Source organism: Schistocerca cancellata, chromosome 7, assembly GCF_023864275.1.
Source record: "Schistocerca cancellata isolate TAMUIC-IGC-003103 chromosome 7, iqSchCanc2.1, whole genome shotgun sequence".
NCBI lineage: Eukaryota > Metazoa > Arthropoda > Insecta > Orthoptera > Acrididae > Schistocerca > Schistocerca cancellata.
In genome coordinates, this window is record NC_064632.1 from 120,815,933 (window position 1) to 120,834,472 (window position 18,540).

The 18,540-nt window shown below is 35.6% G+C and overlaps 1 protein-coding gene across 1 annotated transcript in view; it reads left to right on the forward strand.

Moving 5' to 3' along the window:
• LOC126092562 (ninein-like protein) overlaps nt 1–18,540 on the forward strand; it is a 139,840-nt gene that overhangs the window by 101,005 nt on the left and 20,295 nt on the right. Inside the window, exons 14-16 of the mRNA XM_049908234.1 lie at nt 6,172–6,279; nt 7,102–7,797; nt 12,414–12,540. Coding sequence (XP_049764191.1) covers nt 6,172–6,279; nt 7,102–7,797; nt 12,414–12,540 — 931 coding nt within the window. The remainder of the gene's footprint in view (nt 1–6,171; nt 6,280–7,101; nt 7,798–12,413; nt 12,541–18,540) is intronic.

The window sequence follows — 18,540 nt, forward strand, 5'->3', positions numbered from 1 at the left end:
ATATTATGAGACATTTAAATAACTTAGATACTATATTTCAAGGGAAGGCTCTACTGATTGTCAACATATGTGATAAAATGTATGGACAAACTATATCTATTTGTGAGACACCTTGGTACAGGGAATGGCAATTTTTTCATCTGTTTTCCTTATCTACAATTATCTTCACACATATCTGATGGTTTGTTGGTAAATCGTTGGCAGATTCATCAGAGTTTTGGGATAGGATTTGAACATACATAGCAATCCAATTTCAGTTGCATCAGCTACTGTACTTTCAGAGATATAATTAGAATCAGTTATTTATAAAATAGCTATCTGCTCAAGTACAGGTAGTACAACAGCACTAATTTGTTATAATGGTACCATGATTAAAAATGAAGTGTTTCCTAAACTACACAGAAATGTGACCAACATTTTTTCTGAATATCTTTTTCTGCCAAAAAATAAATAAGTAAATGAATAAAAAAAATAAAAAAGTAAACTGCAGAAAGGCCTCAGCTTTACAGTCCAATATTGAAGACCATTCTGTCATTTCAGAAATGTGGGGCCTGACTGCAGATGTTTCATTACTTGTGAGTAAAAAGAAATCTCATATTCCAAAAATGTAATTAAATGTTAGTATTTTTCATTTAGGTTGAAGTTTTCTGCTAATCACATTGTCTTACTGGCATAATTGCATTGTCAGTGTTAACTCACTATTTGGAATTTTTGTGTACAATATTGACTGATCACATATGGGCCAGTCACAAACCCTTACCCGTGGGCATTGACGAAGGCCAATGATCTCAAGGTTATGGCCCTACTACCTGACTACCCATGACTGAGATGCCCACACGCATCTGTCCACTTGTGTCTGCAGACACACATCTACCCATGGGTAGGCAGTCAAGGTGGAACAGCTTACTATATATGGTTTCTTTTTAACATTGATAATGTAGCACAGAACAGCCATCCTGTTTACTTCCACATAGAGAAGATTTTTTTGCTCTCTGCATGACATCACACACAATGTGCTGTGATACAACACACAGTTTTTATGTGGAGGAAATGTTCATTGCAAGACTCTTTTATTCTTATGTCACTGCCACAACCTGCTGCCTGTTCAACAGAAATTGACTCTCGTGTGAGACTGCATTTCACAGGGATTAAGGGTTTATCACTTTAATTATTGGAAAGGAAGGTCATGTTACTAAACAGTGCATCCTCACCTTGTATTAGTTTTTCACCATGTTATTAAGTATGTATACATCCCAAACATTCGCTTGACCACTTACTTCTTCAGTCCTCAGCTGTTGGTTACGGAAATCTTTCCTCAACTGATATTAAAATGCTTTAAATCATTCTTGCTCATAGCAAAAATGTTTCCTCTGTAAAACTTTTGTGAATGCATAGTATATTTTAGAGTTTCATATTTGTGAGAAACCAGTAATTGAAAAGTACAGTAAATTGTTGAGTGTTAATATTCGTATTATATGCTTTTTTTCACCATGATGTATTTTGATTGTAACCTACAAAGATGAACTTAGTCATATATTATTTACTAAAAGGTGATTTGTAGATCTCAATTACTTCTCGTGTATTTTAAGGTCTACACTACTTGTAATACAAACAAATTTAACAGTAGACACACAAAATTAAAACATTTCACATCTCATACTATGCTGTGGGAAACTGTATTAATAACCAAGTGAAGGGATTCATTTCCATGTCTCCGTTGGAAAAATGGAACAATTTGTTGTGTGTTTTCAGATTTGTGTTTACTGTGGTTAATATTTTCTGACATAAGATTTAAAATCTTTGTTCACTTTCTTAAAAAAAATTTTGGGACTGTTTGATATTTATGTCAGCATAAAAAAAGTGTGTCTTTCCGTAGCAGAGATGTTAGATGTTCATCAGATCCACTTTTATGATGTTAATTACTGGAAGCATTTAAAACTCCAAAATTGTTTCTGAGATAGTCAGTTAAGTGTCACAGTTTATTACTTAAACCGCTATTAACTAAATGCTGACATTAATTTTTAATTTACTGTTACATATCATTGAAAGCAAACCATAGCTGGGAGAAATTGTAATGTATAAATTATTTACTGTTTGTGCAGATAACTGAAAACATCCTGTCAATAAAATAGTTGAAGGAAATGTATCTACCTCATGCAAAATGTTTCAAAAAGCAAATACAAATGAAGATTGTTACAAGTACATGAATTTTGTGATCACTGTAAAATGCCAATATTTTTATACAGTGCTTTATTCAGTACTGGGTGCATAACATAATACTTTAACCAATGTGCAATTTTCATTATGGATTATTTTTAATAATATAGATACGTGATACATAAGAAAAATTGCAGAAGAGTTAAATCAGGTAGCTATTTACTTTCTGTACAAAGTAAAAGACTTCTACATAGTTTACTACAATTATCTTTTTGGCAAAGTTTTGTTCTCATATGTGTACATATTCTTTCCAAACAAGCTATTCTGTTTTCTTACTGTGTGAATCTTTGTTCCACAAAAGACTAATGTGGAAAATATATGGTGCAAATCGTGCAAATTTTTGCAGTAGTAATCAATTAATCATTAAGTGAATTCATTTATTGGATTGATGTTGTCTTTTAATGAGTTTTGCTTTTTAGATCATGTTCTACTTCTAAAACATGAAATTTGTTGCATACAAATGGTGCAGACTATACATTCCGTTGATTCCAATAAACTGAATTTACTTTCTATTCAACTTCTCTTCAGATGGACCGAATTGTAAACATGGAATACAAGTTCCAGTCTGTGTTACAAAGACTGGATGTTTAACTTATGTAGGCTTACAAATATTGCTTTAAATAAAAATTTTTAGTCGGCTTATACATAAAAATTAGATAGTAATGATGATGTGTATTTCATTAATGAGAAAAATTTAAAAGAAAGCATTAAGTAATTTATATAAAAAGATTGGCCTATTGGGTTTTGAACTGAACTGTAAGAACTAATTTATCCCAAAGATATTTATAATTCTTTCGCACATTAGCTGTGTATGTTGGCAACATGCTGCAACACACATCTGCTGATTGTGAAACCTAAAAGTATGTGGGCAAAACTATTTGCTTAGTTATCTGTTGAATACAACTTATTGGTGCTACATGATTTTATGAAATTGTATTGCATTTCTAAACCTTAACTGCATGTTAGTAGCATATCTGAAAATAAATAATTTTGTATCACATGCTTTGATTATTTTGCTATATAAAATTCTGTATATTCATTTTCCTTTACCTTATATGCCCTTGCATGGTGGAATGTGAATTTTGTTAAGAAACAAAAACTGACTAATATTATATTTCAGGGACAATCTTTCATCGAGTGTTATGGGAGACTGCTGGTATTCAGGGTAATCCTGCATACCGAAGAAAGCGAATATAGAGAGCAAAGAGTTGCAAATACAAGTCTTGAGAGATATGTTGGATTCCTGTGTTTGAAGATTCGACTGACAGTTTTTGTAACTATCAAGTGTAAATAATGTCAGTGTTTGTCAGGAAACACACTCCAGTGACTAAGCTTAGTCCATTTTTTCCTTGTTCTGTGAACAATAAATATGGTAATATAAACTGGAATTTGTCAAGATGAAGCATGGCTCCGTTCGTAAATGCCAGTTTGAGCAGACTAGACTGAAACAAAAAATAAGAAAAAAGATATGCAAAACCAACAGAAATTAAATAAATAGGTGATCAACAAGGCATTTGTCGCCTAAGATAGGAGGTAATAACAGCCATCTCAAAGTTATCTGGAATTATGAAAAATTTGTAGGTAGGTTCACTGTTGTTTACTTTGAGCAGATTTTTGGGAAGTCATGACCATAATTTTTGTAATTTAGTTTGTGTTCAGCCAAGAACAGCTTTTGATATAATGCTAGGAAATAAGGTTTGAAACGAAACTTCCTGGTAGATTAAAACTCTTTGCTGAGCCGAGACTCGAAGTCGGGAGCGAAAGACAAAAGTCCCGAGTTTGAGTCTTGGTCCAGCACACAGCTTTGATGTGACAGGAAGTTTCATATCAGCGTACAGTCCACTACAGAGTTAAAATTTCATTCTGAAGATTTGAAATGATCTGCCACTACTATGTAGGCGTGGCATTCATTTTGTCCACATGATATAATCTGTCATGGTGTGGGGTTGTGGGGTAGCACTACAAGATAGGATAAAAACAAAATATTATCATCGTCAACAGCAACAACACAATTATGAAGGGAAAGGTGAGCAGGCCACTAGCATTATAAATACATATAAAAGAGTCATAATAGTAAGAGAGTGGAAAGTTGTAATAGTAACAGAGTGGAATTACGGTATTAAAACTCATTACTGTCAACAAATAGTTGTTATATTAAAAGAATCTGCAGAAAGAGATAGTGCAAGTAATTTGTGTTCTGATGTAGGATCTGTTGTAAATTTAAACTTTGCTTTCCATCCACAAGTTAGAATGTAAGAAGGCTGACAGAATAGAAAGTTGTGACATACTGCAAAGGGAGCAACACATAATATACAGGACATCAATTTTTCAAGATGCGAGTATGTGGGAAATACAGGGGGTTATGTTGAAACAGGAAAGAGGTACTTATTATACAAATAGTTCTTAGCCGTGAATGTTCAGTAAGTGTGTGTGTGTGTGTGTGTGTGTGTGTGTGTGTGTGTGTGTGTGTGTGTTAGGAGGACAAATTTATATATACAGTGTTATGATATTTAACTTTTGTACATTTGCATAACCAATAAACACACTCTGTTGTCTGTGTATATTATCCATTTATTTTGAGTAATTTTTACTGATATTGTTATGAAATAGCTTCTGTACTATAGCACTGCACTAAAACAAAATGAATGGCACTCCAATTTATCTCTGAAATTTAATATTTTCCAGAAAATATGAGCCATTTTATTATTACAACAAGTGCAATGAAAGAAATGTGTTTTTATGTGATTACCTTTAAATATTTTTATTTTGCTGGAGTAAAATTCTAATAAGTTACATCGAATAAGATACATTATTGGGTAACAAAAAATGAAAGTTGGTGTTTGGTAACTGGTTGCAGCTTTCCGTTAACACTTTTACTGGGCATCAGTGCAGCTGATTGGTGGATAACATTAACTGGTTTACAAACATATTATGCTTTGTGCATATTTTGTTGTTGAAATATTTTTAGAAATCGAGAAAACACAAACATTTTTGTGATCTCTCATTTAAAAAGTTTTAATTATTGTACCAGAAACAGTAAATGGCAAAAGCAGTTTTGTCAGCAGCTTCATTTTCATGCATTTATTTTATGTTAGACACTGCATTATTATTCCATATGTGTGAATAGTCGGACATTTATAAATCAAATCTTCCAGTAGTGAGCTCTACAAAAACCTGTTTACTGACAAAACATTTAATCAGTTTTATCTAATGTTGTAAAGAATAGGACATTGGTTGACAGAGCTGATAATGCTATTGGATTTCCCCACTTACTGCAGTCAGGAGAAAAGTTGGAAGACAGAAGGTCCTCAATCAGGTATTTTGTCAAGATATTGACAGATCCAAATATTTCACTGAATGGACAGTATTGTCAGTAGATGTGACATACAACTTTCTGCTTTTGCTTTTTACTTGAATCTCTTGTGCTGCGCTCCTCTTGGTATCTGTGGCCTCCATTAAGTCATCTCATCAGTAGTTTTTTCACACTAGAAGAAATAACTATAGATTTTATGGATCTAACCAGGAATTTAAAAAAAAAAAGAACTAATTGATTTATATCTGGGAGATTGTGCTAACCAGACTAACCATTCAAAGACTAGACAAAATGTTTTACATGTGGTTGTTTCTGTATGAGCAAGCATTCCAATGGGATTTATTTACTAATATTTTACTCAATCATTCTTTAAAAAACATGACTTTTTTTGTAGAAATTCTTATTGCTTGTAGAACAAATACTGTAATTATCCATGTAACATATTATAGTGATTGCAATTGTGTGATGTGATTCTGGTTTACTGTTTTCTTTTCTGACATTCATAATTTGAAAAGTACTTTACTGTGCAACCACTTAGAAATGTTCATGTCAAAATGTAGTTTCCATACAGTTATTTTTGCAAGTATTTATTTACTGAACAAAAACTAATTTTGATAATGCTGTTTTTATTTTTAACATAGGAATGGGAAGCTGAAAGAGATTGCCTGCAAGAAAAAGTGAACAGATGTTGTGATCTGAGTTCGAAGACTCTGGGAAGTTCAGATCTTGTTAGGGGTCATTTGAAGAAAGTAAGGAAAATTTATTTTTGGATGTAGAGGTTAACATTTCAATCTAGAATATGTCTGTTTTATTTCAGTTGGTTTGTAGCAGCTAGATGTGATTTAAATTCTTCTACATTCTACCTCCTAAGTAGCTTATGTCACCAACTGTTTTAGTAATTATTCACATAATTGCTGATATCTCACCTTTTGTGTACATTTTTCATTTCATTTATTCAACATGCTCCATTACAGTATTTGTAATATTACATGTTTAGATACCAAGATATGTAAATAAGAAGTCTGATTGTCATGAGTTACAATAGTACAGATGAAAAGTATTCACAATAGAAAACTTATATAAGGTCTCCATGAAGAACATTATAAAAATATACTAATAATTATATTCACAACAGTAATCTGTATGATCGGTATAAGGTTTCCAGGTAGAACATCATTTTTGAAAAACTTTAAGTAACTTAAATATTCATATATTGGGAAACATTATTACATTAAAATTTGTGAAATTCATTCATTTATAGCTTTACTAAAACTGTGTTTTTGATGAACCAGCTGCCTAACTATTTGCGTACAGTAAAACGAACTATTGTGTACGCTGAATTACCAGGTAACCACGGTGCAGGAAATATGTGCACCATTCAGGAAGATTTAATTGTAGAGGCATATCTCAATTCTTATTTTACCTGCTCTGAAGATGGATTATGTGTATTAATTCAAATGGCTACAGTCTGTAACAAAATATAAAATTTTAGTGTTTTTCCCCCTTACATTATTACTTCTTGATGTAAAAATTATAATGCAATATGATTATGTGTTCTATTTCATCATCAGGTATTCGAAACACTACGAAAACAAGCTGCAGAAGAACTGATGGAGGATGAGGAGTTCTTGTCTAGTCTTCAAAAACAGAATTGTGAACCTTCCGTCCAAAGAAATTGCAAAGAAGACAAAACTGATAATATTTTTAAAGTTACCAAATCAGCAGTCAGTAATGTGCAGTGTGATACTGTACCATCAGAAGACTCTGCAGAAAGCACAAGTGGGAAGAAAGATGTAGAGCAACTGGAAAGGCACTGCAGGGACTTGGAATCCCAGCTGGACCAAGTAAAAATTGAAATTGTGAAGATCCTGTCTGAGAAAAAGGCCTGTTCTCAGGAAAACACAACATTGAAAAGCCATCTATCTGATCTACAGGGTGGATCAGCAGAAGGGCAGAATAATGAAGCCCAGGAGCTGCGTGAGCGGTGTGCTGAGCTGGAGGTGAGCCTGGAACTGCTGAGACAGGAATACGAACGCTGCGAGGACTACTGGGCTGCAAAGCTGGATGAAGAACGCCGCCTGTCCGAGGCAGAGCAACGAGCAAGTGATGAGAAGTTCTCAGAACTCCTTGCTAAAGTACGGGAGTATGAGGAGCTCTGTAGCAGCACTAGCAGTGACGACGGCGATGGTTACGCTGCTGGCAGCAGTCTTGGCAGCAGATCTGGTCGCCTGCCAACTATTGATGAAAGAGCAAGCCTTGAGAAGCAGGTATGTCTTATACCTAACCATGATGAAGACTGAATTGTTCGTAAAGATATTCTTCAGTTCCATTTATACGTAAATATCTTTTGTAAATATCAGACTGTTATTTCCCATACCTTTCGCACGATGCTCGTGGAGCATGTTGACTGTTCTGCATAGTCTATTAAAATGTTAAAACATATGTGTTTTTAGATACTGGGGTGAGATAAACTCTGTTAGTTCCATAAAACAGCCACTTTCACTTCTTCTTGGCAGAGTACCTGTTTTTATTATTTCTTCAGTACCCTTTTATCTTTGTCATCCCCCTATTTTGGCTGCATTTTTGTCTCTGGATAGACCCAGTTTTTTTAAAAGACTTATTATGACACCAAATGTTCTTCAGCTTATGATTCCACTTTTGAATAGATCTTTCCTCACATACTTCTTTTTTATTATTATTATTATTATTATTATTATTAAAAAAGTGTTAGATGTGAGACAGAATTCCAATCACCGTCCCTGGTTCATCGTAGGAGAACTTTATTCAGGATACTGTCTATCTATCCACATATACGAGATAACTTATCCTCTCAAGAGTCTTCTGATCCATACTGAAATACAGTCTTCTCTTTCTGTCATGAATTTCTCTAGTGGAAATATAATGAAAAATTATGTGTCAGGTGCATTGTTGTTGTACCTGTAACCCGTGTGTGGTACCCATGCCGTCATAGCATTTTAGTCTTAAATACATTTTACTGGAGTACCAGTTATTTTTAATTTGTAATTTTCCATTTTTATTGAAGATATTATGCCAATTTTTAATTTCAGTAACTTCTACAGTAGCAGAAGTAGTAGCAGTTGTGGTGGTCATTGTCGTCCATTTGACATCAACTGCTGGGTGGAACCTCTAGGTTTTTCCATGCAATAAAACTTCATCAGGATGCAACTGTGTTTTTCTTACACGTTTTCTAATGTCACCTATCCACCTTTCTTTAAATCATTATACTGTTAATTTCTTATATCTTGGAAATCATCAGTGTATTTTCTTGATCCTCCTACCATCCATTTGTCTGTTTACATGTCCCGCCTGCTTCAGTTCCAGTTTTATTTCAGTCATAATTTGGTCTTACACTCAATTTGTTCACTGGTTTGTTTGTTGTCCTACTACTACTCATTTTTCCATTGTTCACTGGACAACCCTCAGTATTTGAATGATTCTATGCAGTCAAATTCCATAACAAAACAGATAATACACAGTGAGTGTAAACTTTCCTCTTAACACACATTGGAATCTACAATTTAAAAATTCTGCTTCACTCACAAAAAGCAATCCAGGCCATTTTTACTCTTTCGTTCATCCAATTGTTTTCTTCATCTGCCCTACGTGCAAAACCACACAGATTGTTAACTTAAAATTTTTCTTTTTGGTGTGATGGATTTCATTGTTTTAGCTTTATTATAGTGGATTTTTAGGCTTTCTTGAAAATTCGCTATACGAATGTCTTCCATTTTTAGTGGAAGCCGGCCGGTGTGGCCGAGCGGTTGTAGGCGCTACAGTCTGGAACCGCGCGACTGCTACGCTCGAAGGTTCGAATCCTGCCTCGGGCATGGATGTGTGTGATGTCCTTAGGTTAGTTAGGTTTAAGTAGTTCTAAGTTCTAGGGGACTGATGACCTAAGCAGTTAAGTCCCATAGTGCTCAGAGCCAATTTTATTTTTTATTTTTTTTGTAGTGGAAATTTGTCTGCATTGGAAGCAAACTCTAAGGTGTCATAAGCAAATTGAATGTCCATTAATTGGAAATGGTCTAGTGGTCCATGTTTGTTCCTTTGCTTGATTGAATGCTGTTGTGGTTTGTGGTAATTTTAATAAAAAAAATTTCTTATGAAATAGAACTATAACAGCATCGTTACAGTTTTGTGAAACTGACTTGTCTTGCTCTTCACAATTTCCTCTTGTATTACTTTGCCTCTAGTTTTGTTAGTTTTTGTTGAAACCCAATTGTCTGTAGGCACTCTTCCTTTCTTAATAAACAGCTTTATACACCTCATCTGGAAATACTTACAATAGACTTCATTTACATAATTCACTGTCTATGTTTCTGATTAAACGACTGTACATTTCAGAAGATTAAAGAAATCTTCAAATGGCTGTACATATCTGTTGTTAGTTACTGTGCCATCCCCTATTTAATAAATGAAAAATAGTTTGTTTTCATTTCTTAATACTCTCACTGTGTTCAATAACTTTTCTTGAAAATTTTCATTTTACCTTCACACATAGTTCCTGGGCACTTCTAAGTAACTTTTTAACTCATCATATTCTTAGTATTGTCTTCTTGAAACTCTTGCTTCTCTGTGACAACTACTTTGTTCCATTGCAATATCTAATACCATCTCTGGATGCAACATAACTCTTTCTGTTTAGTTTTGTGGTTTTATGTAGTATTTTCTTCTGGTTTTTTTCCCCGTCAAGTATCCTATACTATCAATATGTGCTCATTTGGGCAGTTTTATCTCTGCTGCCATCTCATTCTCAGTTATAATAAAAGATAAAAAATGCAGAGACAGATGTATTTTGTATTCACCTGGTGGATGTAAAACAGAGCAGGTGCAAAGAGAGGCGTACATAAGTTTCTGTAACACAGTTTCTTAAATAAATGGTGAGTTTCAAAATACTGTGGTGTGGAATGTGTTAATTAATGATTTACAGTATTCAATTATTTTATATCAATGTCAAAAGGATGCAGTAAGAGTGTTATCGATAAAGGAGTGAGAAGATTTTTTGTGCCAGACAATGAAGGTTACATTAGACAGTAGAGATTTTGTTTCTTTTTCCTTCTTCATTCATACAAAAGATTATCTGTTTGCCCATGTACCTTTGTTACCTAACTAAATACAAGCAGAGCTGGTCAACTTGAACATGATAACTAGGCCACTCTTGACAGTTCATTATGTATTACATCTTCACAGTGATGTGGACATTTTGCATTTGCACTCAAATTAGCTGGCAGAGGATATCTGGAAGTTAGGCAAACATTTAAAGGAGAAAAATGTACATTAGCTGACCATGTGACTGAAAGTGAGGAAAGTGCTTTGTAGGAGATCAATAACCAGAAATTGCTTGAAATGCTACAAAAGCAGATCAGCACCAAAAACAGATAAGCATTAAAGGACTGTGTGGACTATTTAAGATTGAGGGCAATGTAGACAAGGAAAATACCTGGTTTTGGATGACTAGTAGAACCCTTAAAAAGGGAACAGAAGAAGTAACTAATTCTGGCAGCAGAAGATGCAAACTGCAGGCTTTGCAAAAATACTGATGAAACACTCTCCACATTCTGAGCTGTCACAAAATGATGGGATACATAGATTTGAAATCAGAGCCACAACATTGTAATCCAAATATTACTCTGGAACTGTTGTCAGAAATATCATCTACCATTGGAAAATATCTGTTGGAACAATAATCCAGAAAAAGTGATAAAGATGAAATAAACTGCTGTGGCACTTCCATTTACAGACTAATCAAACATTGGAACACTATACACTGCACATTATAATCTCAGAGAAAAATGAACAGTGGATAGCTGAATTGATGACAAAGTTGGACAGCTTACAAGAAATGAAGACCTGAAAATCAAACTTCAGTAGCTGCAGCATAAATCAATAGTTCTTGGAGCATGTGTTGCAGTATTAAAAGATCTCAGCGGGCAGTCGAAACCATTGGCATAAATAAAACCACTTTTTCGGGGGCTGCACATATTCTCTGCCAAAACATCACTCAGTCCTAGTCAATTGCAAGTGTCCGACTAGTGATTAAATGTGAAATACAGCACTGTGATTTTGTTTACTATATTTACTGTTGTCTGTTATGTAAAAAAATATTAATAACTACAACAAGAATCATCATGATCACCATCTTTTAGCATTGCTGAATGGGATCCCATTCTGTGCCTACACAGACTGTTCAGTCCATTTCCAACATATTGTTTCTAATTTATCCTTTCTTGATGTCAATACTGGAACCCTTTGCAACTTATTCTCGAGAATCCTAAGAAAGTCGTGGTGCCATGTAAGTTGGTATATTTGGACCTTGGGTACCATTTCTTCTACATGCAATTGTTTTCTTATTTCGTCACTTATTACTCTGTTCCCCAAGTTATGTTACTTGGTTAGCATAAAGGTCTCTCATCTGTCTTTACATATAAATAATAAGTTGTGGTGGTGACAGGCCACATACTTGCTTAAGCTACTGATGCATTCCTTTAGCTTCTGTATATTTTCCATGGGACACATAATTTGATATGATATTTTTATTGCTGCCATAGTTATTTGTAACTTGATAATTTTCTAATATTTACTATAGTACATCTTTAAAATCTAAAACATGACAGGCAAATGTTGACACAGTTTCTCATGAACACCATGGCCACATCTTTTCCCAATTGGTAATATGTTAAATTCTGATCATCCATTCTGTCCACCCCGGAAAGTGCTAAATTTTTATCTGATGCATTTTGTTTCATTATGTGTAATTCATTATTTATTTTGCATAACTTTTGATTTTGTTATTAGTTTGTCTGTGTATCATGCCACATGTTATATTGATTTGATTTTCAGTGTTGTTCTTATATTCCATCAGGTGACTGATTTAGAGGAAGAATGTGAAGAAATGCGACAGCGGTATGAGCAAGAGGTGGCAGAAAAAGACCAGCAACTAACTCAGTTACAGGAACGAGTTAGGATCTTGGAAGCAAAACGAAGTAGAGGTAAGCAAGTATATGATAGGCTGTAACACCAACCGCAGTGCAGTGGATATCAGGATATCAGTAGTTTCCCCCCCCCCCCTCCTTGTGTGTGTGTGTGTGTGTGTGTGTGTGTGTGTGTGTGTGTGTGTGTGTGTGTGTGTGCCAATGGAGTGCAATTGTAATACCTTATTAATGTTAAAATATTAACTACATTTGGAAATACTCATGAAAACTTGTTTACACAACAAATAGTTGTGTACCCATGAAACACAGATAAAATAGCTGTATTCAATTGAATTGAGAGCTCCATTGTTGAAATATGATTTTTATTTTAATAAATGTTGGCCTAATTATCACAGAATATGTATGTTGATCCATTCATTTAATCCTGTTGTGTGTTTACCTTGAAAGTTGTTGGCATTATAAATGGTGGAAGAGACATTATTACAGTTACATGTGAAAAAGTAATCTTTATGAATGCATAGTGGTAAACACAAAAAGAAATTGAGGAATTAAGGCGATAAAATCCAAATAGGTGAAAGTGAGAGGTCATCACAAAAACTGCTATGAAAGTAATTTTGACATTGACATTAGGCTCAATGGATTAGATCTTTTGCAAACTTGGAAACAACAATGTGTATGCTTGAAACTTGAAGGTGGATATTAATAACTGATGCTGTAATATACTTTTGAGAACTAGACATAGTGAATGCCTGTCCTGCTCTTATGGTTTTTTCACCTTCTCTTTGCTTTGAAGAAGTGACCTGTCAGCTTGTTTCCCAACTGAACATATCACTTTGGTTACAAATCAATGATTAACTGTCCTGACCATTTTTAAAATAACTTGTTACACTTTTTATTGTAAAATTGAAATAACTTGTTACACTTTTTTATTGTAATATTGAGAATAAATGTTTTCTGTATTAGAGAATGTGTGTCCATCATGTAAGTTGGCAGACAGAGAAGTGCTTTTCTGCCAGTCATGTCCACTGTTGGGTACTGTAGCATTTATGTTTAATCTTGTCCCTAGGCTATAGTGAATCCTTGGTCTTTCTGACCAGAACCTAACCATAATAATCACAACACACTGTTATAGTACCATTACAACATTGTGCACAATTTAGGTGTTGAACAACAAGGTGGGAAAGACAAGAATAATGAAGATGATGGTTGGCTGTTGCTTGTTGCAAAGACATGCATATTTTTGTACCCAGTGTATCTAGTGTGTATGTTCACTTTATCAGCATTGTGTTTGATAATTGGAATGTTCATAAATGCTTATAGAATAAGCACAGAGTGTACTGTTGTAAACCTTCCTCCCGTATGAATCCCATGTGCTGAATTAGAATTCCAGTAGGGAAACTCGCCTTTCAGACAGAATTCTTACAAACTGAAGTCCACATACAATTCTGCCTTGTTCCTCAGCTTGAATTTGTTAATACTTATTCCCCTATTTCTGAACCCGATAACTGTTCTCCTGTATATCTTGCTAGGCAAGCAACTATTGGAGAAAGGATATAATGAAGAACAGCTTATCTGTAGCCTTGCAGTTCTTTTTTAAATTAATCTTTCACTTTGTTAAAAAAAAAAAAATTACAGTGTTGTGGAACTTCCAAACAGATTGAAACTGAGGGCGCAAGATTGAGACTTAAACCTGTTCATTGCCTGTCTTGACCAGTGCTATTAAGATCTGCAAGAAACTATTATGTAGCTGCAAGTATAAATTTCACTTTACTGTGAAAACCAAAGTTTGGAAACTCTGTCTCTGCATGTACATTGATACTCTGAAATCCACTGTACATTGTATAGCAGGGGCTGCTTTGAACATAGCTCATCATTCCCTTTCCTGGTCCACTTAAAAATGGAATGAGGGAAAAACGAGTGCATTTATGCTTCTGTAAGAGCCTTTCTTCCAGCAAGATGATAGGGAATGAAACTTATGATTTTCCCTCTAGCACATCAGGTGACTGGAAAACTTCCAGAGCTTCTACCCATAACTACTAATATTGTTCTGTATCCTGTGTGTGTTTTTTTTCCCCCAAGGTAGTATAGAAGCACATTACTCTGCCTGTTGGAGAATGGATGTGCTGATACATCCACTACAATCACAGAATTCGTCCCCATGTGAAAATCACTTGTACTCCTAGCAAAAGACGATGATCTGGACAACTGTGTCCTGCCTTATAGAATATTGGTATCATCATGAATTGTGATAAACCTCCACTCATTCTTTGTGAGCTGTGTGCAATTTAGTGACTGCCAAACTGATGACAACATCTTAAGACACTGGATTGAGGGTGCCTTAGAGAGCTAAAACTGTTGTACATATGTCCATCACTTGTTTCTGTAGTGCCAGTGTAACTTGTAACCTAATAAATGCCTCTCACTAGATTGCCCTTTTTCTCAAATTTAGATGCCATACAAATGGTGTATACATTGTAGAAGTGCTGTAAACTGTATGATTCCATGTACTCATTTCAAAGATTTGTGCCCTTCTCATATAGATGATGGTGGGAAATGTTAAAAATCTGAACAAAAGAATAAAAATATAGAACTACAAACATGTTCTGTCACTAGTTGAAAGTACTATGGAAAGGCTGGATTGCTACTCACCATATAATGGAGATGTCGAGTCACAGACAGGCACAACAAATAGACTGCTAAATAAGTAAGCTTTCCAGCCAAAAGGCTTTCTTCTGAAGCAGACAGTATACAAACACACACCCGCACACACACACACACACACACACACACACACACACACACACACACACACACACACGACCACTGTCTCTGGCTGCCAAGGTCAGACTGTGAGCAACAGCGCACGATGGGAGAAGCAGTCTGTGTGGTGGGTGTAAGAAGGAGGCTGACGTGGAGAGGGGGTGGGGGGTAAAATGCTTGTGGGAACATACAGGGACATGGTGGCGGAGGGTAGGGCCGCTAGATACAGACGGGAGGTTAGACAGAAAGGGTGGAGGGGGGGGGGGGGGAGAGTGAGTGGAAAAGGGAAAAAGGAGATAACTAAAGGGGCTTTGGGTGTTTTGGTAGAATAGAAGGATGGGTACTGCTGGAGTGGAAACAGGGAAGGAGACAGGAGGGTGAAGAAGAAGTGGGGTTATAGGACCATAGAACATATTGTAGGGACAGTACATCATTGAAGTGAAGAATATTATGTTAGGCAATGTGCTCAGCTGCTGGGTGGTCCAGCTGGGGTCTACAGTTTGTCGGTTGCTGTTCGTATGGATAGACCGCTTATTGGTTGTTATGTCTGCATAGAATGCAGCAAATTAGTTGCAGCTTAGCTTGTAGATCACATGATTACTTTCACTGATTGCCTTGCTGTTGATGGGATAGGTGGTGCTTGTGATCGAACTGTAGTCGGTGGCAGTGGTGGTGGTGGTGGTGGTGTGTGGTGGTGGTGGTGGGAAGATGTATGGGACAGTCTTGCATCTAGATCTGTTACACGGATGTGAGCCATGAGGCCAGGGGTTGGAAGCAGGATTGGAGTGGACGAGGATATTGTGTAGGTTCGGTAGGTGGCAGAATACAACTGTGGGAGGGGTCAGAAGGATAGTGGGATAGGGCATCCTCATTTCAGGGCATGACGAGAGGTAATTGAATCCCTGGTGGAGAATGTGATTCAGCTGCTCCAGTCCTGGTGGTTCTGAGACAAGAGGGAATGCTCCCTTTTGGCCAGACGGTGTGACTTTGGAAGGTGGTGGATGACTGGGCTAAGGCTTGGGTGATTTGTTTCTGTAAAAGGTTGGGAGAGTAATTTCGGTGTGTGAAAGCCTCAGTGAGACCCTTTGTATATTTAAAGGGACTACTTGTCACTACAGAAGTGATGCCCCTGGATGGCTAGGCTGTGTGTATCACTAGTTATTTTATGTTAATTGGAGATTTTGAGTATATCCAAACATTTTCAGTAAGTTTTTCATTGATTTCTTATAGTGGCTGCCAGATTCCACAGAAAATGATAACTTCAGACACCACATTTTTTTTTTTTTTTTTTTTTTTTATATTAATATGGGGTCTCAGTAGCATTTTTACATTTTGGCCATTAAGTCACACATTCTCTAAATGATATATGTGATTACTGAGAACACTCTTGATGAAATTTTTATGTTCTTTGTATTGTGTGCTCAGAAATTTGCTTCTTGTTCTTGAATGTGGCATAATGTGATTTCCACACCAACTGGAATAATCTTTTGGGCTAGGGTGTGTGGAGCAAAGCTTGAATAAGAAGAGCTGCCTTTGTGTGCCATATTATAAAATATTGTGAATGAGTATAGCTTGGATCATTTATCTGGTATGGCTATATGTATCGGTTTTTGGCATGTGTTTTGTAAATAAAAATTACAAATAATAAATCAGACAATGGAAAATCCAGGATTGAATGTAACAGTATTGTGAAAAGGAAAGACATGACTGCAATCTCAGGCAACTGAGGCCTCAGTTGCCTGAGACTGCAGTCGTTTGTGAGTTGTGTTTATGTGAGTGTGTATGTGTGTGTTTGTCGTCTAATTTTGACGAAGGCTTTATTGGCCAAAAGCTATATTTGTGACAAATAATAAACCTTACATTTGAAGTGTATGTCTATGAAATAAGTTGGTTTAAGCTCTGAATTGGCAAGAAGTCTGATGTAAAGTACCAGTCAATATTTTCTACAAGTACCAGAATCTAAAGAATAAAATTTGATAAAATTTCTATGACTATACCTTCCTACTGTTGAAACAAGTCTTCACTGTTATCTACCAAAGACTGAACATGAGCACAGAAAATATCAGTTGGAAATATTCCAGAGTAAATATAAACTGTTCCAGCAGACAGCTGCTCACAGATATTTCAAATTAATCAGACAATGATATCTTGGATTTTAAATTTGAGTCTGACATTTTAGAGAATTTCTGTCATCCAGTATTTGAAAACTACTTTCAGTGTGACTTCAGTTTTACAAGGTACAACCAAACAATGTGCTCAAGAGGCACTTTCTTGTAATCGTGCAGGACATACTGATGAATGGTACCATACTATCAGTATGCCTCATTACACGTACTTCTGACAGTTATCACTGTGAACTGTTAGCAGCACAGCATCTCTAGCCAGCAGTTCATGTGAGACCATTAGCCAGCCAATCTAAAGGCCAAGTGGCTGCCCATTCTCATTTGCAAATCACAGTTTGGGTATCAGAAGAGGTGCTCTACTGGGAATGCTGTTTATATGTACCCTAACCACATTTTACAAACATTAAATAATAAAATGGTTGGTATTTTCTAGAATCTGTCTAAGGCATTTGACTGTGTTAACCAAGTATATTCGTAGAAAAATTGAAGTTTTGTGGGATTGATGGTATAGCCGACCAGTGGATATTTTCATATCCAACCAAATTAATGCAGAAAGTTGCAGTAGTAATTCCACAAATTTAGTGAGGACATAATTCAGACTGGGGAGAAATGACTTACGAAGTTCCACAAGACTCAGTCTTAGGTCCAGCATTGTTCCTCATATATGTAAATGATCTACCTTGTAACACACAACAAACAGAATTTAGTTTTTATATCTCCTAAGCCTGACAACATCCACATTGCAAATAACGATTTACTTCAGGCACTTCAGCAATTACGTGCGTTGCTTCTCCCTGTGCAACTTATCAAGTTGGAATCCCAAGAATTTAACACTGTCAGTCTCTTCTGTCTGCTTCTTGTCATATTGTAGGAATATACTGAAGGAAAACTCATACGAGTTATGAACTACATATAACATGTTTATTGACAAGGAACTGGTGAGGAATCACTTATTAATGTTCATGAAAATGTCATTAACCATTCTTTCTAAGACTATACTTGAAGTGCTAATTATTGCAAAGTTTATGTCATCTGTAAACAAAACAAACTAGATATCTGGGAATGTTACTGATGAAAGGTCATTAATATGCAGAAGCAGAGTGGAAGAAAATGTGCAAGCATTAGCAGTTCGGGAGATGCATTCAAAGTTCCTTGAAGGAATGGAAGGTACAGG